The sequence below is a fragment of the Mustela lutreola genome, chromosome 16, assembly GCF_030435805.1.
Source record: "Mustela lutreola isolate mMusLut2 chromosome 16, mMusLut2.pri, whole genome shotgun sequence".
Taxonomy (NCBI): Eukaryota; Metazoa; Chordata; class Mammalia; order Carnivora; family Mustelidae; genus Mustela; species Mustela lutreola.
In genome coordinates, this window is record NC_081305.1 from 59,800,796 (window position 1) to 59,828,792 (window position 27,997).

The following is a 27,997-nucleotide window of genomic DNA, read 5'->3' on the forward strand; positions in this document are numbered from 1 at the left end:
TGAAGGCAGAGGCTTTAACCCACTGAGCCACCCAGGTGCCCCCCGGGTAGCTATCTGAATGAACTCCAGTGACATGAAGGGAACGTTTACTCTGTCAGTATCACTGGCTGCATTTCAAGCGTGCGGTGGCTGCTGTAATAGGCACGCAGATAAAGAACATTCATGTCACTCTAGAAGCAAAAGGACAGGGCTGTCCTGAAGGGCTGCGAGTGCCAGGTTGAGAAGCTTGTACGTTATCCCACAGCTGGGGAGGTCAGGAAGGGGTTGGAGCAGAGCAAAGGGCAGTCAGAGCTCAGTAACAAATTATACAGACTTTATGTCTTAGACCTACAGAAATTTATCACCTTCCAGTTCTGGTGGTCTGAAGTCCAAAATGGACAAAAACTCAGGGTGTAAGCAGGGCTGTGCTCTTTCTGGAGGCTCTGGGGGAAATGTGCTTTCTTGTCTTTTCCCCAATTCCCCTTCTGTACTCAAAGCCAGCAGTGGCCAGTGGAGTCTTCCTCATGCCATGTCACTCTGATGCTGACTCTTCTGTCCCATCCTTCCACCTTCAAAGGTCCTGTGTTTACCACGAGCCCACCTGGATAATCTGGGATAATCTCCCTGTTTTAAAGTGAGCCAATTAGCAACTTTGATTGCTTCCATCCTAATTCTACTTTGCCACAAAGCAGATTCTTGGGTTCCAGGGGTCAGCATGGGGACATCTTTGGGAGGCTGTTACTTTGCCTCCTGCACCTACTGTGTGAGATACGTGGAACTGCGCTGTGAAAACCAGACACTAGGGGCACCTGGGTGGCTCAGTGGGTTAAGCCTCTGCCTTCGGCTCAGATCATGATCTCAGGGTTGTGGGATCAAGCCCCACATCGGGCTCTGTGCTCGGTGGGGAGCCTGCTTCCTCCTTTCTCTCTCTCTGCCTGCCTTTCTGCCTACTTGTGATCTCTCTCTGTCAAATAAATAAATGAAATCTTAAAAAAAAAAAAAAAAATCCAGACCCGAGGCCCCACTTTCAGGGGGCTGACACTCTGCTGGGGGAGAGACTGTGAATGTGTTGTGCAGCATTGAGCACGAACACAGGGTAGTGTTACAGAGCGACGGGACAGGGTAGTGTGGTTCAGAGAGGGTCAGCAGGGAAGGCATGTCAGAGGACCGACCCCTGTGCTGGGACTTGGGAGAAGTGAGGGAAAGTCTGGCAGAACCATTTTCAGCAGAGGAAAAAGGTGCAAAGGCCCCCAGGCAGGAGCTGGCTTGACTTGTACAAGCCAGTTTGGGAGGTCAGGGTGTCGGAGAGCCAGGATCCCCCCTGGCTCAGCCCTGGCCCGCTATGTGGGTGCAGGCAAAACCCATCTCTCCTGGCCCGTTTCCCCATCTGTACCATGGCGGTTAGACAAGATCGACACCTCTCAAAATGCATTTGTGTCCCTGAAACATTGATGGTGATGTGGTTGTTGTGGAGGAAATCTTCTAGGACAGCTGTGTGTGTAAATGTTGATAGAAACTGACTTCCAGTGTGAAGGGACTTAACCTTCCCCCTCGCACGACCTTTCCCCAAGGCCTTGCCCAGTGGACTGGGTCTAGCTAGCCCCTGGTCTAGCAGCCTGCTAATTTGCATTTGCCTGCTCAGTGCCACCCCTGATGCTGGATACTTCCACAGACCATCTCATTCCATCCACTCATTTCAGATCTCAGATCTCAGCTAAAACTCAGCCTCCTCAAAAAGGTCTTTTCTAACCCTCTATATAATATTGTATCTGTTGTCATAGTTATAACTTGGTTTATGGTTAAATCTACCACTCTCTTGCTCTGTGATGGTCATTTCTTTCTTTCTTTTTTTTTTTTTTTTTTTTTGACAGAAAGAGAGCCCAAGTAGGCAGAGAGGCAGGCAGAGGGAGGGGGGAAGCAGGCTCCATGCCGAGCAGTGAGCCTGATGCGGGGCTCGATCCTAGGACCCTGAGATCATGACCTGAGCCGAAGAGCAAAGGCTTAACCCACTGAGCCACCCAGGCACCCCTGATGGTCATTTCTTGTGTCTTAAGGATTCCTTCTGTACCTCTGAGGTTACGAAGGTAGTCTCCTTTATTACTTACATCCATTTTATTTTTCAAGTTTAAAGATCTTAAATCACCAGAAACTTATTTTTGTGTATGTTATGAGGTTGGGATCTGTACGTTTCCTATTGCTGCCGTAACAAATTATCCCAAGCTTCGTACCCTTAAACAAAAACAAATATATTAGCTTATCGATCGTTCTGTAGGTCAATAGTCCAACTTCTGCCCCAGTGGGCTAAAATCATGGTGTCTGCAAGGCCGTGTCTCCTCTGGGGAGGATCCATTTCCTTATCTATTCCAGTCTCTAGAGGCTGCCTGAGTCCCTTGAATCATGGCCCTGAATCCCTCTGGTGTCTGCTTCCATCGGCACATCCCCTCTGACTCTTCTGCTTCCTTCTTTCTCATATAAGGATCCTCGTGATCACATTGGACCCCCTGGAATAATCAGGATAATCTCCCCATCTCAAGAGAAGATCCTTCTTAATCACGAATCTACAAAGTCCCTTCTGCCACATGTAGACTAACATACTCAGGTTCTGGGGAGTAGGACATGGACCTCTTTGGGAGTCCATTATTCTGCCTCTACAGGATCCCACTTAATTTTCCTTCCAGATCTCTTAGCTCGTTCACAGATGAATCTGTCCTTGCCCCATTCACCTACAGCAGAGATCTGCAAACTACATCCCATAGGCAGTTTCCAGCTCACCTACAATTCTGGTAAAGTTTCATTGGACCAGAGCCACACTCATTCGTGTACCATAATGTGTGTGGCTTTTTTTTTTTAACTCCAGGGGCGGAGCTGGGTGGTTGTGGCAGGCACTGTGGCCTGCAAAACCTAAACATATATACTATCGGGTCCTTTCCAGAAGTGTGCCAACCTTCGATCTACTTGTGGGGATAGTCACTTGTCAGGACCTCCTGTGTGCACAAGACCATTTCGGAGCCTTCAGTTCTCTTCCGCTCGTCTTTTCCCATGCCAACACCGCAGATGTCTTTCCTAGGACTCTGAAGTCATTCTTGGTACCTGGGCTGGGGAGCAAGGCTCCCTCCCCTACTTTGTTTTTCAAGATGGAGTTGACTTATTTGCTTTTTTTTTTCTTGGCCCCCAGTTGACTAGCGCCCACTCCCCCTCGCTAGACCAGGCCTGTCTTATTCACTGCTGCGTGCCTACCACCCTGCGCAGGGCCCAGCATGCTACAGGGGCTTAATACACACCTGAAAAATGAAGTGCAGTCCATTGTTCGCTCATTCCTATTTTATAGCAGGAGAAACAGCCTCCAGGAAGGGAAGTGACTGCGAAAGATGATGCTTGTGCCCTTACAAAGGCCTCCTAGCACTCCCATGTTATAGATAAGGCATCCGAGTCCAGAGAAGTGACAAAGCTTGTCCAGGGTCCCTTGGCTCATAAGCAGCGGGTCTAGGCTGGCTCCAAAGCTTGAGTTTTAAAAAAATGTTTACACTGTTGGCAGTAAGCCCTTTGTTCTTGCTTTTATCATTTCATATATTTAGGGACTCGTTCCCCAACTGGACAAAGAGAGCTTTATTTCCTATAGCAACATAGTCCGTTTTCTGGCTGTTCTAACGAAACACTGTGTTGTGTTTCGTTAGCTGGTCCCCTCTTGGTGGGCACTTGGGTGGTTTCCCAACATCCTTATGCCTTTTTCAGTGTTTGAGTCTATCTATAGGGTAAGTTCCTAGAAGTGGAATAGTTGACACGAGCATGTAAGCGTTTTAAATTTTTTTATGGACAAATGGCCAAAATGGAGGCACCGATTTAACTTACAATAAGGAGAGACCCCGTTTCCCCACATTCCTCGGCAACCAACGATGGTAGCAGACTTCTTACTTTCGCCTTATAAATGAAGGGAAGAACCGGAGTCGGCTTGCTTTCAAACCACAGCTCCAAGCCTGTGGTTTGGGGCCCAGCGCTAAGTCTGTGGATGATACCTTCCCCTCCCCCGAAACAGGTGAGCAAATTGTTCCTAAGCCCTCTGGGCTGGAACCCAGTGTGGAGTCCGTCTCCCTGACAGCTGTCTGCTCAAGGCAAGTCCTTACAGCCCAGCTTAAAAATGCCACCTCTTCACTGACCCCAGCTGGTGGCAGAGGGGCCCATGAGCTGAGGGGAGGACTCACTCGCGCTCCCCCTGACTCTCAGCCTGGTGGTGGCTGCGCTGGTGAAGGAGCAGGAGGCGTCTTTGGCCAAAGGCCTGGTCGCAGCTGGAGCAGCGATGCCGGGCTGTGGCCTGGCTGCCCGGTGCCGTCGGGGGATCGTGACAGAGGCGATGGGCGGCCAGTTTGGAGAGGAATGAAAAAGCCTTGGGGCAGTGCGGGCACGGATAGGGGCGTGCGTCGGTGGCATGGTGCGTGTGGCGGTGGGCTGCAAGCTTGGAGGGGTAGCAGAAGGACTTGGGGCAGTCGGGGCATGGGTAGGGGCGGGTGGGTGCATGGGTCCAGAGGTGGACTGCCAGCTTGGAGCGGTGGCCAAAGGCTTTGGGGCAGTGTGGACACGGGTGTGGGCCGGCGCCACTGTGCGTGAGGCGGTGGGCTGCCAGCTTGGAGGGATAGAAGAAGGCCTTGGGGCAGTCGGGACACGGATGAGGCCGAGCGCCACCGTGTGCCAGCCGGTGCATGGCCAGCTTGGACGGGTACGAGAAGGCCTTGTCACAGTCGGGGCAGCGGTGTGGGCGCTGGGGTGGGGGCCGCCGGCGGGGTTGGGGAGGCACCCCCACTGACGAGGCAGGCCCTGGAACCGACTGGCTGGGCTTCTGCGTTGAGCCCTGGGGGGGAGCTACAGGACAGGAGGGCTGGTGGGCTCTAGGCATGAGCCAACACCCTGAATCTAGGCCAGGCTTCCCTTCCCCCAGCCAGCCTCAGATGTCATCTGGGATTCCTCAAATGACAAGTCTCTATTCCCCACCTTCTGCCATGCATCATCATAAGGAGCTCCGAAGGGTTACCTGGCTGGAACCCCAAAGCAACTACTGGGGTGTCCATTTCTAGTATATTCCCAAGTGAACACCCTGAAATTCCGCATATCGAACCCTCTGATGCTTAATTTTATGAGCCCAAAAATCACTTAAGTTCCCCAAAGCCAATAGTAGGATTCCCCAGAACATATTTGTGGAGTATCCCAAATGGTCATCACCCTAGGCCTTCAAACTTTCACCGAGAGAGTCCCTCAAAATATGATTTTCTTAGCCCCAGTTCCTGTAGAATACCCCCCTACCCACCGGCGGGACCGCTCTCACCTCCTCCTTTGGTTACCGGTTCCTTGCCAGTGGGACTAGGATCGGTGTCCCCGGCGGCGGACTCTGCATCTCGCTCCAGCATCTTGCTGGTCTAGGAACCCAGAGAGAGGTAGGCAATGCTGGTGATTACCAGGCTGATGGGGATAGGGCTGTAGAACTAAAATCGGGCACCAGTCCGTTTTGGGGCAAGGTTTTTTTAAGCCTAGGATCCAGAGACGGGGGCGGGGGTTATGCGAAGGCGGAGCCTAAGAGCACAATGGGCGGGGTTTATGCAAACCTGACCCTTCGCGACTTGGACCCCGCGCTGGAGCCCTCAAGAGGAGTGGGCGGGGACTCTACTACTTAAACTCGGGGGCCGCCCTGAGCGCGGAGCTGGCTAGGCCTCTAGAATGTACGGGACCTCCCCCACCAGAACCTCCCAGCCGGGGAAGCGAACCCGGGAATGGGCGAGGCTATACAGACAGGTCCCAAAGCAACTCAGACCCAGGGGAGGGGCCTTCGAGCGGAGAGGACGGGTCTTTTAGAACTCTGTCCCAGGGAGGAGCCTGAGCGGAGTGGGCGGGATTTCACCTCCCAATAGGTTGCTTTACCCGAGTCTCGGTTTAGTCTCAGCCCATCGACGCCGCGTGAACTGGTTCCTTCTCGTTGCTAAATTTCATCCCTAGCGGGGAGGGTAGAGGGGAGACCTAGAGGGAGATGCAGAAAGAACGTGGCGTGTCATGGCGATCCAGAGAACCCTAACGGATTTTTCCCTTGGGGTTCCAAGCGTCCGGGCCTCAATGCACGCCTCGGAATCATGGCATTCGGGCACCAATGCACCCAACCAAGGCTCAGGCACCAGTGCAGTCCCTCCGGAATTCCTCTCAAGGAGATCCTGGCGTCCATCCCCCCAGTCCACTTCCCGAACACCCAGGCGTCCGGGCCTGGAGCGGTGCCCGCCTCACCTGCAGAAGGCCCCTCCCCGGGGGCGGGGCTCCATGCCCCTCCCGCCGTGGCCGCAGCAGCTGCAGCGCTGCCCTCGGACGTGGCAAAGCTGCAGCACCGGCCGCGTGCCTAGCGACGGGAGGAGAGGGAGCGCGCGTGAGCGGCTCGGCTCAGCTTCATTTCCCTCCCCTCCTCCCACGGGGGGCCGGTGTGGGGCGTCGGTACGCATGCGCAGTCGCAGCCAGCGGAGGCTGCTGCGGGGGAGAAGAAATGGAAGGAGGGGTGGGTGCGCAAGGCAGGCCAGTTGGTGAGCAAGCACGGAGCTACCGGTAGAAGGGTCGTAAGAAAGTACACTGCGGGGTGCGGGGCCTACGGTGGCTGACTGGAGTCAAGCACGTGCAGGACCTAACTGGGGGAAACTGAGCGTAGAGATCAGAGACAGTGCCCAACATATGCGCCGTCCTTCCCTAACACCCTCCCTTTCGAGAATCCCGTCGGCAGCTTGAGTCCCCTCCCCGGAGGGAGTTCGAAGAGCCAGCTGCTGGTTTCACTCCTCAAAGCGTTCGCAAAGAAGTCCCGCCAATTCGTGAGTGGGCGGGGCGGAACTCCAGGCTTAGAGCAAGCTGACGCCCAATGAAAAACATGTATTTGCATAGCGCCCCGGCATCGTTCGTCATTGGGTGATTCAAGAATCCCAGCCCCTCCCTCCCCGATGCTGCGGTTCTGGTGTTAGCTTGGGGAAGGGGGCGGCGGTTCCTGAAGCATCACTGCCGGAGTTCTTGGGAGGACTGGAGCTCCTGGAGCCAGGCCCAGGGTGGCACGCTTGGCACCTTTCCCTGGGCCGTGATGGTGCACTTTTCTGCCCACCACGGGAGTGACCGTGAAGTGCCCATTAAAATGCCCTGCATGGGTGGATCTTCAGTCTGATAACCCACAAGGTCTGGCGAGTCCTGGGAGCTGTGGGAGCTAGACGGTGGGGTTATTCGAGCTTTGGAGCCAGATTGCCTGAGTAACTGGTTGGCTCCGCCAGTTTCTAGCTGTGTAATCTTGGCCAAGTCTCTCCACCTTTCTGGGGTCTTAGGACGAAATTCAATAATCAATGGAAAGTTTAGAACAGTGCCTACAGTGGTCAGTACATGTTACCAGTATATTACCTGTTGTTTTCATTGTGCATTGAACTAGGCCATAATGGGATCAAGGTCGTTCCAGAACAGCAGAGAGCTCAAGGTGGGAAAGAGCATGATGTGTTCGGAGGATCTTTCCTACCTCGATGTTCCAAACTTACCTTACTTCCAGTGCTGGTATACCCATGGTCCTTTCTACCCCAGGGCCTTTACACTAGTGGCTCCCTCTGTCCCCCCAATGTCATTTCTCCATCACATTGGTTGTCTGACCCCCCCTGCCTGATCTTGTTTCAAATATTTGGCACTGTAGAAGGCCTGTAGAAGGCCTGTCCACCCTAGCTCATGGAGCCCCCTTCCCTCCACTACTCTGTTGTCACATCTCTCTCCCTACATAACACAGCATACCTGTCCTCTATACTGTATGCTCTGTTAAGATGAACAACCTATCTTGTTTATCACTCTGTCCAGAACAGAGCTTAGCACATAGGAGGTGTCCAATAACTCTGTATCAAAGAAATGCTGGAAAGCATTAACAGCCATAAACTCTCTGTGATGGGGAGATAGAATGATGGGGACAATGGAGAACTTGAGGTCAAGGAGTTAGAAAGAGGCCTAGCTGAATGGGAAACCAAGGGTTTTAAATATGGAAAGTGACATGAATGAGTTTAACTTTTCATATACTCTTTTGTAAAAACTTTTTATTAGGTTATGGAAAATTTCAAACATAACCAAAAGGAAGAGGAAGAGTATAATCAGCCCATCACCAGCCCATCACCCAGGTTCATCACGACAAATCTTATTTCATCGTCCCTTTACCCCTTAAGGTCCTTGAATCAAATTCCACACATTTCATCCAGAAACACTTCAGTGTGTGTCTCTAAAAAAATAAGGACTTTCTATCTTTAAACACAACCCAAAGTATCATTACCGAACTTTCAAACTTTAGAGTCATTTCTTACATTATCGAATTTCTCCCCTGGCCCCCTGTATATCTTGTGTGTGTGTGTGTGTGTGTGTGTGTGTGTGTGCGTGCGCGTGCGTGCTTTTTTTTTTTTCCTTTCCAGAACAATGTTCTCTTTCAAACATGCAGAAAGTGTGAGAAAACAGAATTGTTCTCTGCGTTAATAATACCATTGGCGCCAGCATCAACAATTTTCTACTGATGGCCCATGTTGTTTCACTTCTCCCACCCACTCCTCCCAGATGATTGTGAAGCTATATGTGACATCATATCCCATAAGTATCTTTTTATTACACTAGGTGTGTCTGCATTGGGATCTAAACAAGATCCACACGCTGTGTGTGTTTTCTATGATTCTTCAGTCTCTTTGTCATTGACATTTTAAAAGGTTTGCTCTGGTTGCTGCATAAAATAGATTGTAGGGAGGCAGAGCAGAAGCCACAAGCCCAGTGAGGTGGCTGTTATATATTAATTACACTATTAATTACCAACATTTATTTGGCACTTTTTATATTCCTGAAACTGTCCTGGGCACTTTGTATACATTCTTTCATTTCATCCTGGCAGTGGCTTTTTAAGAGGAGGTGCTCCCACCCCCCCCCCACACACACAAGAGGGGAAAATGAGGCACAAGGCGGGAGTCACACAGCCTGGAGGAAGCAGGTTCGGAATTTGAACTCTCACAGCCAGGTCCTGGAATCCATGCAATTTCCATGTATTTTTTGCTGCTTCTTGACTGGGGCTGTGGGAATGATGGCGAAGTGGCCTGACTGGAGAGGTTAATGTAACAGGGCCTAGTGATGAAGGGGGAGGAGGTGGCAGAAAGGAAGGAGTCAAGGAGGGTGAGGAGAGCATGCTAGTGGGCTCCTATCGAGAGCTTGTTCTGTGCTGCGTGTTCTCCCAGACTCTTTACATGTCTGAACTTACTAGATCTTCCCAATGAGGGAGGAGCTATTGTCAACCTCATCTTGCAGAGGAGGAAACTGAAGCCCAGAAGAGGTAAGTGTTGAGCCCAAGGTCACAGAGCTGGGAAGGGTGATACTCACAGCAAATCTTATTTCATCGTCCCCTTACCCCTTAAGGTCCTTGAATCAAATTCCACACATTTCATCCAGAAACACTTCAGTGTGTGTCTCTAAAAAAATAAGGACTTTCTATCTTTAAACACAAGATAGAAAAGGTGTGCATGCCTTCAAGGGTCTAGCAGTCCTGCCAAAACAATAGGAATGGGCCCCAGGAGTGAGGAGGTTTTATTTAGAGGACTCTCACAGCAAAGAGTGTCTGAGGAACCTTGTTTTCCTGTTTCCTTCTTCTCCTAAGCTCCTGGCAATCCCTGAACCTTCCTTTATTTCAGCCCCAGTGTCTGTGCCATTCTCCCCCACCGACCTGGACAGAACTCACCTCTGGGTCTCCAGATTTGCCCAGCTTGAGCCAGGCACATGGGAGCCCTCAAGTGAGAAATCAATGAGCAATATTCTCTCCTTGACTTGGAACTTTCCTTCTGCCTGTTTCTCTACTTTCTGAGAGATTCTCTCCCTCTTTCTGCTCATTTCTCCTTGCTCTAATGTCCCAACATCTCTTCCTATCTTTCATAATCGTCTAGAATTTCCAAGTGTATCTTTCTGACCATACTTCTTTGATGGACAACTCATTCCAACTCTGTATCTCTCCATGAATCTCTGAAAGTCTTTCCAGGTCTCTCTTCTTGGTATCTCGGAGTCCAAGTCTCTCTCAAGTCTCTCAGCATCTCCTTTATCTCTGAGGGGCTCTCTGGGTCTCTCTCCTGTTAAAAACCACTAAGAATACATTAGGAGTTCCGCTATCAAGTGTATTGGGGCTTCTTTTTTTTTTTTTTTTTTTTTTTAAAGATTTTATTTATTTATTTATTTGACAGAGAGAAATCACAAGTAGATGGAGAGGCAGGCAGAGAGAGAGAGAGAGAGAGAGGGAAGCAGGCTCCCTGCTGAGCAGAGAGCCCGATGCGGGACTCGATCCCAGGACCCTGAGATCATGACCTGAGCCGAAGGCAGCGGCTTAACCCACTGAGCCACCCAGGCGCCCTGTATTGGGGCTTCTTGTTGGGATTTTATTTCTCTCCCTGTCTGTGGTGCTCCCAGCGTCTCTCCCTCGCCTTTTGAGCCGTTTGAGTGTCTCCCGGTTTCGCTGTCTACGCGGTCTCTGTATTCTCTCCCCTAGACAGCCCTGAGCCCCAGAGCTCGTGGCCCCTTTAAGGCGGGCCCCGCCCTCTTCCCGCCCCCGCCCCTCCCCTCCCCTCCCAGGTCAGATGGGGGGCACCCGGCTTCCGCCAGCGCCTGGCGTCCACTCAGTCCCCACCGGGCCGCGGGCGCGATGGCGGGGGCCACACTGAGGGTCGCCGGGCGGCGGCTTAGCCAGCGCAGCGGCTCTGGAGTCCCCATCCTCCTACGGCAGGTGCGAGGAGTCTGGGCCCGCAGCGGGACCACGGGGCGCTGGACGGTGGCAGGGCGGGACTCCGGCGGCGTCCTTTAAAGCCGAGAGTTGGGGGCGCCTGGGTGGCTCAGTGGGTTAAAGCCTCTGCCTTCCGCTCAGGTCATGATCCCAGAGTCCTGGGATCAAGCCCCACATTGGGCTCTCTGCTTGCCAAGGGAACCTGCTTCCTCCTCTCTCTCTGCCTGCTTCTCTGCCTACTTGTGATCTCTGTCAAATAAATAAATAAAATTAAAAAAAAAAAAAGAAAAAAAAAAAAAGCCGAGAGTTGGGGGATCCCGTGGGCATCGGGCAGGACTCCCGAGTCCTTTACGTGAGAGGTTAATGGGGAGCCTGATTTGGGGGGTATTTGGAAGTTGGGCCTCATTGTTTCAGACGGAACAGACTCCGGACACCGAGGGGAAAGGAGGGGCTGGGTTTTGTGTTCCTGGATCTTAGGAAAAGAATCCGGTCGAGGCTCGGACTCTTGGGTCCCCCGTGTGTGGGAGTCTCGTTCTTCGCTCTCACCTGTCTCACTCCCCCTTCCCAGATGTTTGAGCCTAAGAGCTGCACCTACACGTACCTGCTGGGTGACAGAGAGTCCCACGAGGCCGTTCTGATCGACCCGGTTCTGGAGACGGCGCCTCGGGATGCCCAGCTGGTCAAGGAACTGGGGCTGCGGCTGCTGTATGCTGGTCAGTCTGGAGGCGGAACCCCTGGGTCTGAGGGAGGAGGGGGCTGGGGGCTGGGAGTCTTGCGTCCTCTCTGAGCCCTCCTGGACCAGGCCCTCCTCTCTCTCCCAGTGAATACCCACTGCCACGCGGACCACATTACGGGCTCAGGGCTGCTCCGGTCCCTACTACCCGGCTGCCAGTCTGTCATCTCCCGCCTTAGTGGGGCCCAGGCTGACTTGCACATTGAGGATGGAGACTCCATCCACTTCGGGCGCTTCGTGAGTTGGATGCTGGGTCCGGAGAGGGTGGTGGCCTGGACTTCTTGGCCTCAAGGGAAGAGCGGGCTGAGGGCTTGGGCTCCTGAGCCCCTGGGTAGGAGGGAACTCTGATCGGGGGCTCCTGATCCCTGAGTTTGTCTGTGGGAGGAGGGTGCCATAAACCCAGGTGGGGCACTGGGGCAAGAGGCTCTGGGCAGGTGTGTCTCTGGCCAAGCCCCTTAAGTCAACAGCATTTGTGGAGTTTCCTACAGCCTTGGGGCAGCACCTTTGGCTTGGCATCTCTATAAAAGTTGATTGAGGGCTAGAATTCTGAGCTGGGGCTGAGAGAGAGATTCCAGCTCAGGCTTCTAGAGTCACTATTAGAGGAAGGAGCATCCTGTTGCCCAGGGCCAGGACTAGGGTGAGGCGAGCAAGGCACCTAGGGTGCAACATTTAAGGAGGCGCTTATTCTCACAGTCACAGTCCCGCAAGGGCAGGGTAGGCACCTTTCAGCTAGCGCCTCCTTAAATGTTCACCCTTCTGTGCCTGCTTGCCTCACCCTTGGTGGAGCTCTTGCCTCACACGGAAGGGTCTGAAGTTTCCTACCTCCTCTTCCATCTTTGTCACTAGCCAAGGTCAGCAGGTTTCCAGCCAGGATTTCAACCCAGAGCAATAGTTTGGGGAGAGGGCGCTGAGGGGAGTTGCCCTCAGAGGCTGACCAGGCTTTTCTCCAATCAGACTTGCTAAAGCTACAGAGTGAGTTGGGCTGACTTTGGGGACAGAATGGGCAAGTGACAGTGGGGGGACTTGACCTCCAGGTTAAAGGATTTTGCTAAATGGGGACAGTTTATCTGAGTTTGAGCATTTAGAGATGAGAGCTCTGTGTGTGTGGCGGGGGTGGGGGGGGTGGGGGGTGTCAGAGGGTGGAGCTCCCGTGGGGGCAGCCTCTTTATTTCTGGAAGCAGGTGAAAAAGTGCCTTGTAACTTAATGTACACTGTCCGTGAGTGTCAGGGGCTAGCAAGCATTCCTTGAGCTGAGCAGGCTTAGAAGAGTGAACAGTGGTTGGGGTTTCATATCGACGTGAGCCCTTTGTGAGACTGGACAAGCAATGTTTTGAATGAATGTCGAAGGGTTTAGCTGTGGCAGATTTAGCTTCCGTGTCTGGTTTTTTTCAAATGACTTAATTGATAGTCACAAACCATCCAGTTCATCCATTTGAAGTGTACAATTCAGCAACTTAGTGTATTCAGAGCTGAGTCCACCCATCACCACAGTTAACTGTAGAATAGCTTTGTCATTTCTGAAAGAAACCCCACGCTCCTTAGCTGTCACCCCAGCCCCCTCCCTTCTCGCCTGACAACCACAAATCCACTTTCTATCTCTCAAGGAAACACCAATTCTGGGTGTTTCATAGAAACGGAATCATATATTGTGTCGTCTTCTGTGACTGGCTTCTGTCATAAGTGTTCAAGGGTCATCCTTGTAACGGGTGTCAGTGTTTCACGCCTTCCTATGGCTGAGTAACTCTCCACTGTGTGAATTCGCCTCGTTTGTTCATTCATTCATCCACCAGCTGATAGACATTTCTGCTGCTTCCATTTTTTTTACCATTATGTATAATGCTGCTATAACTATTCATGCACAAGTTTTTGTGTGGCTGTTTTTATTTCTCTTGGATGTATCTATAGGATGGAATTGCTGGATCAAAATAATAACTCTACGTGTAATAGTTTGAGGACCTTGGGAGCCTGGGTGGCTCATTTGGTTCAGCGTCCAACTCTTGATTTCAGCTCTGGTCTTGATCGCAGGGTCGTGAGTTGAAGCTCATGGTGGGTGTGGAGCCTACCTAAAAAAACGGGTGGTGGGCATCCCTGGGTGGCTCAGTTAGTTAAGTGTCTGCCTTTGGCTGAGAGATCAAGCCCCACGTGGGGCTCCCTGCTCAGCGTGGAGTCTGCATCCTCCTGCTCACCTCTGTCTTTCTCTCTCTCAAATAAATAAATAAAATCTTAAAAAAAAAAATAGTTGAAGGAACTGACCGACTAATATCCAAAGTGGTCGCACCATTTTATATTCCCACAGGCAGCATATGAAAGGCCTAGTTTCCAGGCACCTGAGTGGCTCAGTCAGTTAAGCAGTGGACTCTTGATTTAGGCTCCCCATCGGGCTCCATGGAGAGTATGCTTCAGCATTCTCTGTCCCTCTGCCCCTCCCCATTCCTCTCTCTCAAATAAATAAATAAATCTTAAAAAAAAAAAAAAAAGAGGGGCACCTGGGTGACTTTGGGTTAAAGCCTCTGCCTTCGGTTCAGGTCATGGTCGCGGGGTCCTGGGATCGAGCCCCACATCGGGCTCTCTGCTCAGCGGGGAGCCTGCTTCCTCCTCTCTCTCTGCCTGCTTGTGATCTCTGTCAAGTAAATAAATAAAATCTTTAAAGAAAGAAAAAAAAATGAAAGTCCCAGTTTCTCCACATCCTTGCCAACACTTGTTAGCATCTGTCTTTATGATTATTTGGTGTTTGGTGTGGTTTTCATCTGAGTTCTTTATAAACCTTTAGAGATGGTCACACTTCTCCCTCATTTTCTTCCCTCTACTTTAAAAAAATTGACTTGTAACATGCATGCCATACAGTAGAAAGTGTGCCAGCTTGTTAAATTTTTACATGTTTCCACTTGCATGTCCACAGCCAAGATCCAGATACAGAGCAAACTCATCACTCCAGAAGGCCTCCTTGTTCCTCTTCCTGGCCATTGACAACAACACCCCCATCACCCCAGCTGCCAACTTATTTATTCATTTTAAAATTTTTCTTTTTTCTTATGATAAGGACTTTGAAGATTTGCAATCTTAGCAACTTTCTTTCTTACTTTTTTTTTTTTTTTAAAGTAGGTCCCATCCCCAGTCCCCAAACTGTGGCTTGAACCCAAGACCCTGAGATCAAGAGTCACATGCTCTACTGACTGAGCCAGCCAGGGACCCATCTTCCAATTTATTTAATCTTAGATTAATTCCATGTGTTCTGGACCTCAGAAACAGGACTCGTACTATGTGGGCTCTTTGGTGTTCTGGCTTCTTTCACTCCTCACGTTGTGTATGGTTGCAGTCTTTCCTTTTGTTGCTCTGTCCCAGGGATTAGCTAACCCCTTCTGTAAAGGACCAGACAGTAAATACTTTCGCTTTTGCAGGCCGTATATGGTCCCTGTTGGCGTGAAAGCAGTCAGAGACAATGCACAAGTGAATAAGCATGGCTGTGCTCTAGCAGAACTCGATTTCTGGCCTCTGCAATGTTAATTTCAAGAATTCTCATGTGTTTTAAAATACAATTCTCATTTTGATTTTTTTTTTCAACCTGGAAAAAGCATAAAAAAACCACTTGTGGCCCTCGGACCATACAAAAGCATACGACAGGCCAAATTTCATGTACCAGCCATGGTTTCCCAAAATGTAGAGCATTTTAATTGTGTGAATTTATGATAATTTACCCATTTTCCCTTTGATGGCTGATTCAGATTTGGGGCTATTAAGAACAAGGCTGCTGTGATGGCTGTTATGCAACTCTTTTGGTGGACATTGCTCTCAATTCCAAGGAATGGACTTCCTGGGTCAGAGGACTGACCTATGATTAACTTTAGTAGAACTTGCCACCTTTTTTTTTTTTCTTCAAGATTTTATTTATTTATTTGACAGAGAGAGACACAGTGAGAGAAGGAACACAAGCAGGGGGAGTGGGAGAGGGAGAAGCAGACTTCCTGCAGAGCAGGGAGCCCAATGCAGGACTCCAACCCAGGTCCCTGGGATCCTGACCTGAGCAGAAGGCAGATAGATGCTCAATGACTGAGCCACCTAAGCACCCCAAACTTGCCACTTTTTGAGCTGGTTATATTTTATACTCACAGTGGGCCAGATTTGGGTGATTTCATTGTACAATGAATTTTCTGTTTTACTGAGCAATAAGATTTGAACATTTGAGCTCCAGTGAGGGGTGGCAGATTCAGAAAACTTTCTGAAGTTTTCTGAAAGAAAGAAAGTTTTCTGAAAGAAAGAAAGTTTTCTGAAGAGCGCTGCCAGATACGGAGCCCCCAGATCCCACTTTAGGGATTCTGATTTCATTGTTTGGGGCAGACACAGGGGATGAGTTTCTTTTAAAAGCTCTCAGGTCGGTGCCTGACGAGCTCAGTCAATGGAGCACAAGACTCTTGAACTTGAGGTTGTAAGTTTGAGCCCCACCTTGGGTGTAAAGATGACTTAAAAATAAATAAAATCTTAAATAAAATAAAATAAAGTAAAATAAAAGCTTATAGGTGATTCTCATGTGGTCTGGGTGAGAATTTCACTACTTCCTTCCATTTGGAACTAATTATTATTTTTTAATTAATTAATTTGTTAGAGAGAGAGAGCATAAGCAGGGCGTGCAGAGAGAGAGGGAGAAGTAGGCTCCCTGCTGAACAAGGAGCCAGATGCAGGGCTCGATCCTGGGACCATGACCTGAGCTGAAGGCAGATGCGTAACCGGCTGAGCCACCCAGGTGGCACTTAAATCTCTCAGTTAGAAAGTAAATAAAAGTAGTGAGATTTTTTTTATTAAAGATTTTATTTATTTATTCGACAGAGAGAGATCACAAGTAGGCAGAGAGGAAGGCAGAGAGAGAGGAGGAAGCAGGCTCCCTGCTGAGCAGAGAGCCCGATGCGGGACTCGATCCCAGGACCCTGAGATCATGACCTAAGCCGAAGGCAGTGGCTTAACCCACTGAGCCACCCAGGTGCCCTCACCTGTCTTATTTTTGGATGCATCTTCAAGTTAGAGACATCAGTGCACTGTCCCTTAAACGTTAGAACAACTAATGTCATTTCTTTCACGAAAGAAAGGAAGGTTTAACTAATAGAGGTTCAGACTATTTAGCCGCAATGGAAAAAGACACTCTGAATTTAGAAGTGCATAGATATAGTGGCCGGTTATACCAAGATTAGATGGAGCAAAGCAATGAACTTGGGACCAATTGGAATAGATGTCCAGACTCTGCTTGCCACCAGGGGGCAGTGTGGGCCGTGGGACCAGCTGCGCGGATCCCTTTGGAGTTGCCCAGAGCTGATGTGAAGTAGTTAGAGAAGGTGCTGACCCCACCCTCCAAACGGGTGAATGGACAGCTGCTGAGTTGGTGCACGTATTTGAAGCCGTGGAAGGAGGAAGGGAGGAAGAATTTTGTTGGAAGAATGTAAGGTTAGGCTCCACAGAATCCCTAAAAACTATTCTGTGGCTGAAAAGATGATTCAACCAGTTCAGGGACCGGTGGAGGTCTGGGAGGTCCAGATAGAAGGTGCTCCCCCCACACCCTTTTATTAATATTCTAATAACTATAGCAAATTGAAACAATAGTACTGTGAACACTCTCATACCCTTCACTTAAAGTTCACCAGTTGCTGATTTTTTAAAAATATTTTATTTATTTGAGAGAGAGAGAGAGAGAGCATGAGCAGGGTCTGAGGGAGAGGGGGAAGTAAGCTCCCCGCTGAGCAGAGAACACGATCCGCTCAACCCCAGGACCCCTGAATCATGACCTGAGCCAAAGGCAGACACTTAACTAACTGAGCCACCCAGGCACCCCAGTTGCTGACATTTTTGCTACCTTTGCCTTATTTCTGTGTGTTTATACCGTTTTCTTCTCTTACCATTCAGAAACTTGCATTCAGAAATGTCAACCCTAATGACTTATCCGGAGAGTAAAGATGTTCTCCTGTATCAGAGGTTCTCAAACTCAAACCTTGTAGTATCAGAGCTCCTGGCCTTCTTAAAAGTTACAGGATGGCCCTCAAAGCTTTTATTTATGTGGGTTCTAGCTATCAGTATTTACTTATTAGTTGTATGTCTGTTATAGGTCAATAAAAGTAAGTAAGTAAGACCTATCTATTCAGAGATGCGGAAAAATTTTACTGCATTAGAAATTAAAACCGAGACTCTGTTTTGAAAACACAAGAATATCCAAGCACTCCATCTGCTGGCAGAACAATGACATCATCACCAGTCATGGAGCTTCTGGAAAATCTCACTGAACTGGGGAATGAGAGTAAGAAGGGCAGAAGAGCTCCTCCTACTATCATGAAAATAGTTTTCACCTCGCAGACCCTCAGAGTTCCCTCATCTGCACTTGGAGAGAACAGTTCTTTTACAAAGTCTTCATCACAGCAAGTCTATGTTAATTCTGAAATAATTCTTTTTTTTTTTTTTTTTTTTTTTTAAAGATTCTATTTATCCATTTGACAGAGAGAAATCACAAGTAGATGGAGAGGCAGGCAGAGAGAGAGAGGGAAGCAGGCTCTCCGCTGAGCAGAGAGCCCGATGCGGGACTCGATCCTAGGACTCCGAGATCATGACCCGAGCCGAAGGCAGCGGCTTAACCCACTGAGCCACCCAGGCGCCCCTGAAATAATTCTTAAATACAGCTTAAGTTCGAATTGCCCCAGGTGCCCGGGAATCGTTTTTATGGCAGTTTTTAGGAACCAGGACCCAGTCAAGCTTCATGCATGCCACTCGGATGTAGGGTCTGTTGAGTCTCTAAATCTAGAACAGCCCCTTTCTGCACCATGTCATTGACTCTCGAAGTTTCTAGTCTATTGTCTTGGAGAATGTCCCACTTCTGGTTTGTGTCTGGTTGTTTCTTCATGGTGTCATTCAACCTCCTCTTTTCTTTGCCGTCAACCAAAGTAGATTGTATGTATTTTGAATTGGCTAACAATAGTAATGATGATAATTTAACAATAGTTGACAAGCTTTGAGGGTTTGCTTCTTGCCAGGCATTGTGCTGAGCTCTGTAAGTGTTCTTTATCAGTGTTTGTCTAGAAGGATTTTCATAATCAAATACCACTGTAGGCAGCAGGGAGTGGTGGGGCCTGTAGCAAACCTTAGGATGCATGTTCCATTCATAGAGGACACCCACTGCACAATTCAAGTTGATTATTCATGTTCAGGAATGTAGTCTGTTGGGAAGCCTGGCTGGCTCAGTTGGAAGAGCGTGGGACTCTTGATCTTGGGGTCGTGGTTTGAGGCCCAAGTTGGGTGTAGAGATTACTTAAATAAATAAGCTTTATAAAAAAAAAAAAAAAAAAAAAAAAAGAAGAGTGTAGTCTGTTGACTGCCAAGCTCCCTTTTTTAAAATAGAAGCTTCAAATGTACATTTTTGAGAAATCTTCCACTTTTTAAGGGTAGACTACAAATTCAGACTTCTCATAACTTCTGAGTGGGCCAAACAAAACATTTCTCTGGCTGAGTCTTGCCCTTGGGCCTCCATTGCATCTTCTCTGACAAACAGATCGCATTAAACCTTCATAACCACATAGATGAGAAATATTTTTCTCATTTTACAAAGAAGGATGTACAGAGAAGAAAAGTGACTTGCCCACAAATTACAGAGAAAGTGGCGAAGTTGGGATTTTTTTTTCAAAAGATTTATTTATTTATTTGAGAGTGAGAGACAGACTGGGGGTGGGGGAAGGCAGAGGGAGAGGGAGAGAAAGTCCCAAGCAAACTCCACATGGAGTCCAACACAGGGCTCAATCCCGTGGTCCTCATGACATCATGACCTGAGCTGACACCAAGAGTCGGGCACTTAACTGACTGAGCCACCCAGATGCCCTGCCAGGTCAGGATTTGAACCCAGGAGGCCTTGTGGTTCCACTATATCAGTGGTTTTACAAAATTTAGAACCTTAATGGGTCATCTGGGTGACTTGGTCCGTTAAGCATCTGCCTTTGGGTCAGATCATGATCCCAGGGTCCTGGGAGTGAGCCCTGCATCAAGTTCCCTACACTGCGGGGAGCCTACTTCTCCCTCTACCGCTCCCCCTGCTCGTGCTCTCTCTCTCTCTGTCAAATAAATAAATAAAATCTTTTAAAAAGTTTTTTTTAACATTATTATTATGTTACTTTGATTATATCATGATTATTGTGTCCTGGACATTTTTCTAAGTGCTTAACACACTCAAAATAACAATATTTTTTTTGTTAAAGCTTTTATTTATGAGAGAGAGAGCAAGCAGAGGGGAGGGGCAGAGGAAGAGGTAGAAGCAGGCTCCCTGCTGAGCAGGCAGCCTCATGAAGGGCTCGATCCCGGGACTCTGGGATCATGACCTGAGCCCAAGGCAGATGCTTAACCAACCCAATCACCCATATGCCCCAGGAACTTAATATTTATAATAACCCTATGAATTAGGGACAATTATTATACCCATTTTACAAATGAGCAGAGAAGCTCAGAAACAGAGAGGTGAAGTGACTTGTCCAAGGCCACACAGCTAGTAATAAATAGCAGAGCCAAATTTAGAACCCATGTCACCTAGCGCCAGATGCTGTTCGTAACTCCTAGTCCATGTGCCCTCTCTAAAACATAGCTGTTTTACATCTGGATTGATGACTGAAACCTCCACATGAAACACCACTTCCCTGTACTGTGTACCAGGCACGCTTTGATTTCCCACTTCCTGCCACACCCCATCCCACACCACTCCATTCTGTTCCATGCCACAACCTCTCTGCTCTTCTGTGTCCAGCATCCTTTTTTTTTTTTTGGTCTTATCTGTGACATCCATTCGTATTTCCACATTTAGTTATGGTTTGCTCATTTTTATTCTGTGCCTTGGTTTCCTCATCTGTAGAATGGGAACAGGAATGGTACCTGCCTCATAAGGATGTGTGTGGACTGGATGAGTTCAGTCATGTTGAGCACTTAGGAGAGAGCCTGGCACAGGAGAAGGGGTCAGTCAGTATCAGGGCTCTGGGGAATGAGCAGACCTGACCGATGGGAGAGGGAAGGGTGTACCTAGCAGAGAGAATTGTGTGGGCATAGAGGTGTGGAGAAACCTGGTGCTTTCTGGAAGCACCCCTGGATTTCAGAGTAGCTGGGTGTGTTATTGGACATTGGGCTGGACAGGTGGGCAGGCAGTGGAACAGGGGTGTTTCAGAAGTCAGGCTAAGAAGCCAGAACTCTGTCTGGGGGACAGTGGGAGCCAAGGAAGGGTCATGACCAGAGAGGAGCAGGTCTGAATTCGGGCAGTAGAAACCCTCCTCAGGGTCATATGGGGGATGGCTGGAGGCTGGTAGGCCAAGATGGAGGCAGGTGGTTGGTCCAAGCAGGAGAGGATGAGGCCAAGATGGGCAGGACTGTGGGAGGTATGGAGCGGGGGGATAGATGCTAGATATTCCAGAGAAAGGAAAGGTCAGATAAACAGGGATGCTGATCATCGGCAAAGCCACTTGCTACACAGACTCAGGGCCTCAGGAGTTTCAGTCCATGTGGCAAGCGGGTTCTTGTTCAATTGATATTAAAATTATGTCCAATTTATACACAGAGACAATTACATACACCAAATATAGGCTTTAATTGTGCCATATATTCCATGTATACTGTCTAACTGTTGGTTGTTTATAGCCGATGTCCTGATTAATCAGTACCCATTGCTACACCTGTGATGAGCTGGTTGTTTGTTCTTTTTTGTTTTTGTTTTTGGTGATTAATGTTTTCAACATTACTCCTGAATATCCATCCACAATATTTGGTTCAAAGGACACCCATGCTTTTTGTTTAAAAAAAAAAAAAAATCAGGGTGCCTGGGTGGCTTAGTGGGTTAAAGCCTCTGCCTTAGGCTCAGGTCATGTTCCCAGAGTCCTGGGATCAACGCTCCCCACCCCCACATTGGGCTCTCTGCTCAGCGGGGAGCCTGCTCCCCCCCCCCCCGCCTCTCTGCCTACTTGTAATCTGTCTGTCAAATAAATAAATAAAATTAAAATAAAATCAGAGAGTATGGAGTGAGAGATCATTTCTCGACCACCAAAAGGTTATGTTAATTTTAGGCAGGAGGGTCATGATTTTTCCCACATTTTGCAAGATCATTTTCTTTGCATTTGTTTTGTTTTTTTTTTTTTTTTTAAAGATTTTATTTATTTATTTGACAGAGAGAGATCACAAGTAGACAGAGAGGCAGGCACAGAGAGAGGGAGGGAAGCAGGCTCCCTGCTGAGCAGAGAGCCCTATGCGGGCCTCGATCCCAGGACCCTGAGACCATGACCTGAGCCGAAGGCAGCGGCTTAACCCACTGAGCCACCCAGGCGCCCTACATTTGTTTTGCATTGGACATATATCCTCGGATATAGGAGTCAGGAAAGTGTTTGGCTGAAAGTAATTAAAACCTCATACGGTGGGGTGCCGAAGTGGCTCAGTGGCTTAAGCCTCTGCCTTCGGCTCAGGTCATGATCTCAGGGTCCTGGAATCAAGCCCCACATCTGGCTCTCTGCTCAGCAGGGAGCCTGTTTCCCCCTCTCTCTCTCTGCCTGCCTCTCTGCCTGCTTGTGATCTCTGTCAAATAAATAAATAAAAATCTTAAAAAAAAAAAAAAAAACTCATACGGTGGCTTAAATATTTGGCAGTTCAGTTTTCTCCTATAACAGAGGGTCTGGAAGAAGACAGTCAGATGATTCACTGACTGAGCCACCCAGGAGCCCCATTTGGGGGATTCTTTTTCATGGTTGCAAGGTGGTTGCTGCAGCTGCGGCCATCACACTTTTGTCTAGAACCAGATAAAGTGGGAAGGGGAGGTGCCAAACATTTTTTATCAGGAAGGGAAAAGTTTTCCCAGACATTTTCAGGAGACCTACTGAGATCTCGGTCTGAGAACCATGTCCAAAGCCACCCAGGCTACCACGGAGGGAAAGGAAGTGGTTGGCTCGGCACACTGATGCCCTGTACCAAACCAGAGACCCATCAGTGGGGAAGGGTGGGACGGATACCAGGTGTGGACACAGGATCTGTACCTGGTGTCCATCCTAGATCAGGATGCTACCTGGTGGGGGGAATGCTGTGTGAGTGGGAACTAATCTTATAAGCGGTTTTTAGATCATGAAGGTAACATTTTTTTTTTTTTTCTTCTGACAATTGCTTCCCTGAACTGAGTGTGGGGATTTACATAATGAGGATTTCTTGGGTGGGCATTTTTGCCCATGTGTCCGAAGTTCTTTTTTTTTTTTTTAAAGAGATTTATTTATTTATTTATTTGACAGAGAGAGACACAGCAAGAGAGGGAACACAAGCAGGGAGAGTGGGAGAGGGAGAAGCAGTCTTCCCGCCTAGCAGAGAACCTGATGACCTGATGCGGGGCTTGATCCCAGGACCCCTGGATCATGACCCGAGCGGAAGGCAGACGTCTAACAACTGAGCCACCCAGGTGCCCCTGTGTTTGAAGTTCTTAACAGTAGAGTCTTAGCAGAAACTTTGCGGGGTCAGAGTCCACATTTGAGGTGTTGTAGACATTGCAAACTTGCCCTCTAAATCAGCTACACTGAGTCATACCCACATCCCAGGAAACATAAGGGCTGAGCAACTCTGACAGTTGTCAATCTGGTAGGTGAAAAATAAGGGTTTTTAAATTTAAATCTCTCTCCCTTTCTCCCTAAAAGGGAGATCAAACATTGTTTTAGATTTTTTTTTTTATTATTTATTTCCTCTTCCATGAATTGCCCATTTTTTTTTTCTTTTTGCACATTTTTCTTTTGGAAGTTCTTGTTGATGCTTAGGACTCTTTATATATGATGGGTATTCATACTTTATAATACTTTCTTATACATGTTGCTAATACTGTCGTCCCTGAGTTTTTTTTGTCTCTTAACTCTTGTTCTTTTCTATAATGAAATTAAACTATGTGGTCATTCTTGTCACTGTTTTTCCCTGTGTCCTCTGAATTTAATATGCTTACAAAAACCTTTCCTATCTCAAGATTTTATATATATATATATATATATATATATATATATATATATATAAACACACATCTCCTTATATAAGATTACATATACCCTTATATATTTCCTTTTAGAAATCTTTTGTTTTTAAAATTTTAGATCTTTAGTTTATCCTGAATCTTGTGTTTTATTTTCAATTATAAAATGACATACTTTCTGTTTAAAAAAAGCTGGGGGTAATGTAGGAAAAGCCTAAAGAAAAAAGTATGTTTTGAGTGAACAAGGAACCTTTTTAAAAAAATCGACACTACAGGGTGCCTGGGTGGCTCAGTGGGTGAAGCCACTGCCTTCGGCTCAGGTCATGATCTCAGGGTCCTGGGATCGAGTCCCGCATCAGGCTCTCTGCTCAGCAGGGAGTCTGCTTCCCTCTCACTCTGCCTGCCTCTCTGCCTACTTGTGATCTCTGTCAAATAAATAAAAAAATCTTAAAAAAAAAATCGACACTATACAAGTTACTTTGTAGTTTGCTTTTAGCCCTTACCAGATATTAAATGTCTTTTCATGTTATTAAATATTTGTGTATATCATTAAATTTCATTTCAGTAACATAATTTTAAATGAGTGTTTGGTATTCCCTATTTATATTAGTGTGCTTATCTCTTTCTTATTGATTTGAAGATCGTATTTGTATATGAAGTATACTAACTACTGTGTGGTGCATATATGTTGTAAATATATTTTGTCAGCTTGTTGGTTCTGTTTCACTTTTGTTTATGGTGTGGTTGCCACTCAGAAACTTCAGGTTTATATAAAGTCAAACCATAAATCTTTTTTTGTAATGATTTATGACCTTGGGATCACATTTGAATCTTCTTCCCTAACCAGAGATCATATATATTTGTTTGTATTTTTGTTGTTGTCACAGTTTTATGGTTTTCTTGCTTTTTAAAAAATATTTTATTTATTTATTTGACAGACAGAGATCACAAGTAGGCAGAGAGGCAGGCGGGCTGAGTAGAGAGCCTGATGTGGGGCTTGATCCCAGGGCCCCGAGATCATGACCTGAGCTGAAGGCAGAGGCTTAACCAACTGGGCCACCCAGGCGCCCCCGGTTTTCTTGCTTTAAGTGTTTAATTCACTGGGAGTTTACCCTGGTATGAGGTTTAAGTCTGGGAATCTAACTTAATTTGTTTTTTTTTAAATTTAAATTATATTTATTTATTTGACAGAGAGAGAGTGAGTGAGCACAAGCAGGGGGAGAGGGCAGAGGGAGAAGCAGATGCATCCCCACCCCCCGCCCCGAGCAGGGAGCCCAAGACAGGACTCAATTCCAGGACCCCAGAATCACAACCTGAGCCAAAGGCATCACAACCTGAGCCAAAGGCAGATGCCTAACCCACTGAGCCACCCAGTTGCCCCAAACTTAATTCTTTAACAACCCCCGCCAATGCTAGCTAGATGTGATCCTGGGGTGTGATGGGGGCTTCTGGGGCCAGTTTCATCATGAGGCCAGAGCTCTTGGCTTATTGGTAACTGTATTTTCCTTCCCTACCAGGCCTTGGAGACCCGAGCAAGCCCTGGCCACACCCCGGGCTGTGTCACCTTTGTTCTGAATGACCACAGCATGGCCTTCACTGGAGATGCCCTGCTCATCCGAGGGTGTGGACGGACGGATTTCCAGCAAGGTCACAGGCCCCTTTTCCTAGCCTGAGATCTTAGTATGGTTCTCTGTGTGCCAGAGTTTGAAGTACCTGTTGCAAGAATGAATGAATGAATGTTAGACTTTTAGGGGTCAGGATTAGATTAAAGAAGTTTAGCTGCTACAGTGAGGGAAAATTAGATTCCTGGATTTGCAAATGGGAGGGAGATTCAGCAGTTTGCTTGTTGGGGGACAGTTAGATGCAAGGGTGTATCATTATCTGTCGCTGTGAAACCAGTGACCCCAGACCTTAATGAATTAAGCAGTGATTGACATTGATTGACGTTATCTCACGTAGTTTCTGAGAGTTGAGACTCTGGGAGCAGCTTCGCTGGGTGGTCCTGGCTCAGTGTCTGGGCTGTAATCATTCAAGGGCTTGACTGGGGTGGGGGGGCCTGCTGCCAAGGTACCTCACTCACATGGCTGGCAAGCTGGCTCTGTCTGTTGGCCAGAGGCCTCAGTTCCTCACCACAGAGACCTCCCCATGGGGGTAATTTGTCTTCATGACATGGCAGCTGGGTTCTCCCAAAGGGAATGATCAGAGAAGCAGACAGAAGCACTAATTTTTTTTAATTAAAGATTTGTATTTATTTGAGAGAGAGAGAATGAGTGGGGGTAGGGGACATGAGAGGGAGAGAGAGAGAGAGAAGCAGACTCCGCACTGAGCAGGGAGCCTGACGTGGGACTCAATCCCAGGACCCTGGGATCATGACCCGAGCCGAAGGCAGATGCTTAGCCAACTGAGCCCCCAGGCATCCCCCACTGTGGCCATATTTTTAAACCCCATAAGGAGTTTAGGTGCTGGAATTGCAGCAGGGGAGGGTGTGGAGTTTGATTCAGGGGTTTGGCTGCGAGGGGGCAGTTAGATTCAGGAATTTCACTGTGGGAAGGGAGCTCAGTTTTAAAGATTTTATTTTTGTTGATTTGACAGAGAGAGACACAGCAAGAGAGGAAATTCAAGCTGGGGGAGTAGGAGAGTGAGAAGCAGGCTCCCCGCTGAGCAAGGAGCCTGATATGGGGCTCGATCCCAGGACCCTGATATCCTGACCTGAGCCAAAGGCAGCTGCTTAACAACTGAGCCACCCAGGTGTCCCAGGAGCTCAGTTTTAAATCTCAGGGTTTAGCTGTCCTGTGTGCATGTGGGTGAATGTGGGGTTGACACTAGATTGGGAGGATTTTGCTGCCTTGAGGGCAGAGGGCAAGGCAGGATCAGAGGAAAGACAGAATAGCCCTGAGCTGGCAGTGTGTGACCAGATCCCCAGGCTGCCTCTTGCTTCCTCTTCCTCTGGCCTTATCTCTCCATCTTGGTCTCTGTCTTTTTCTCTGCGAGGCTTCTAGTCCTCCATTTATCTACCCCCAACAGTTATGCAATTGAAGTATTTGAAATGAAAGGTGGAAGGAGGGTCCAAAAAGATTTGCCCCTAACCCAATTTAGGACTCAGAGCTTTGTTGTTGGAATCATGGTACTGTTTTCCTCCTTGGGCTCATGTCTTCAGTTTCTTACCTTCTAGTCTAGCCTCCCTGCCCAGAACCCTTTCTTGGCATCCCCTGGCTGAGGGCACAACTCCTTGGTGCTTCTGGATCTCATCCCAACATTACTTACCACCATGGTGAATTTCTCACCAGTCCTCAATTCTTCACATATGCTGTTCCTTCTGTCTAGAATGCCCTTCCCTCTCTTTCTGTGCCTAGACAAAGCAGTACCAGCAGAAAATGAGGAAGGTTTAGCTACTGTGATTTTATCCTCCCACCCTTTCTTGAGGGAAGGGGCTAGAAACCTTCTCTGCTATTGACTTACTCACCTCTGAGTCTTCCCTCCCCAGGCTGTGCTAAGACCTTGTACCACTCAGTACACGAAAAGATCTTCACGCTTCCTGGAGACTGTCTGATCTACCCTGCTCATGATTACCGTGGTGAGGGCTTCCTGGAGGAGGTGTGGGACTTACATAACTGTTCATTTGAGAGGGAGTACCAAACTGCTGTAGTCCTTGTGGGGCATGGAGACTACAATTCCCAGAAATTTCTCTGGCCAAAAAGAACAAGTGTTTAGGTGTGCTGAGTGTTCATGTAGAAACAAGAGTCCTAGAATTCCAAAGGGCGTGCATTTTCCTGGGACTTCCTTGTAGAGCTTGGGGAATGTGGGAAACTACATTTCCCATAGTGCTAATCGAGGAGAGCTTGGTCTCTGTGACAGTCTGGGAAGAGCCTGGGAGTCCCAGGCCCCAGATGCACCCTAAGCCTCCTGGGAAATGTAGTCAAAGGAGGCCCCAGGCACTTGCCAGGTTGACGTTCCTCGCCTCCCTTGGCCACTAGGGCTCACAGTGTCCACCGTGGAGGAGGAGCGGACTTTGAACCCGCGGCTCACCCTCAGCTGTGAGGAGTTTGTCAAGGTCATGGACAACCTGAACTTGCCCAAGCCTCAGCAGATAGGTGAGCAGTTGGGGGCCAGACTCCTGGGTCTGAGGGAGAAGGGGGCTTAGGGCCAGAATTATAATATTCCAAAGAAGAAGGGCTCCTTGGATTTCTGGGTCCCCAGTAGGGCAAGAGGGGGTCTGCTGGGGTCCCTTAGTTTCAACTCTGTCTTTTTCCTTTCAGACTTTGCTGTTCCAGCTAACATGCGCTGTGGGATCCAGACCCCCCCTTCCTGACCTGGTTTTGTCAGGTGCTCATTTCGGTTAAGAATGCACTAGGCGGGGTACAGAGAGAGGTGTCATCGCCAGGCCTCTCTCCTTCTATCCCTCATCAGCCCCTGAGCTTCTCAAATAAATAAATAAAAATTATTTTTTTGCTCTGAATCGTATTTCTGTCTATTTGGGGGGAGGGTGCCGTTGGTTTTCTGGTCTGAGGTGTCTGGGCTGAAGAGCAGGGAGGGGAGAGTGGGAGTGAAGCAGGCTGCTGGGAAG

General features: G+C 48.3%; 2 protein-coding genes across 4 annotated transcripts; one reads left to right on the forward strand and one right to left on the reverse strand.

Moving 5' to 3' along the window:
* Positions 1 to 3,745: 3,745 nt before the first annotated feature.
* Positions 3,746 to 6,654, reverse strand: ZNF575 (zinc finger protein 575). The gene is made up of 4 exons (XM_059151610.1): positions 6,238 to 6,654; positions 5,884 to 5,979; positions 5,294 to 5,384; positions 3,746 to 4,833 (listed from the first exon to the last, which is right to left on the reverse strand). Exons 3-4 carry the CDS (start codon positions 5,373 to 5,375, stop codon positions 4,175 to 4,177), a joined length of 741 nt encoding a protein of 246 aa, XP_059007593.1. The 5' UTR covers positions 5,376 to 5,384; positions 5,884 to 5,979; positions 6,238 to 6,654; the 3' UTR covers positions 3,746 to 4,174.
* A 3,914-nt stretch (positions 6,655 to 10,568) lies between these two features.
* ETHE1 (ETHE1 persulfide dioxygenase) lies at positions 10,569 to 27,889 on the forward strand. 3 transcript variants are annotated; one of them, XM_059151607.1, is made up of 7 exons: positions 10,569 to 10,732; positions 11,298 to 11,442; positions 11,551 to 11,699; positions 24,951 to 25,080; positions 26,918 to 27,007; positions 27,408 to 27,524; positions 27,690 to 27,889. In XM_059151607.1, the coding sequence occupies exons 1-7, from the start codon at positions 10,652 to 10,654 to the stop codon at positions 27,740 to 27,742; spliced, it is 765 nt and encodes a 254-aa protein (XP_059007590.1). In that variant the 5' UTR covers positions 10,569 to 10,651; the 3' UTR covers positions 27,743 to 27,889. The 3 variants fall into 3 exon arrangements, with proteins under 3 accessions (XP_059007590.1, XP_059007592.1, XP_059007591.1); XM_059151609.1 differs by lacking the exon at positions 27,408 to 27,524; XM_059151608.1 differs by lacking the exon at positions 26,918 to 27,007.
* Positions 27,890 to 27,997: the final 108 nt, after the last annotated feature.

Bases quoted from the DNA above. Each gene is read 5' to 3' on its own strand.
- ETHE1 (XM_059151607.1), top strand. From the start codon at position 10,652: ATGGCGGGGGCCACACTGAGGGTCGCCGGGCGGCGGCTTAGCCAGCGC. The intron at 10,733-11,297 runs GTGCGAGGAGTC...CCCCCTTCCCAG, and splicing joins TCCCCATCCTCCTACGGCAG to ATGTTTGAGCCTAAGAGCTG. The intron at 27,008-27,407 runs GTGAGGGCTTCC...CTTGGCCACTAG, and splicing joins CCCTGCTCATGATTACCGTG to GGCTCACAGTGTCCACCGTG.
- ZNF575 (XM_059151610.1), bottom strand. From the start codon at position 5,375: ATGCTGGAGCGAGATGCAGAGTCCGCCGCCGGGGACACCGATCCTAGT. The intron at 4,834-5,293 runs GTGAGAGCGGTC...CCTGTCCTGTAG, and splicing joins ACCGGTAACCAAAGGAGGAG to CTCCCCCCCAGGGCTCAACG.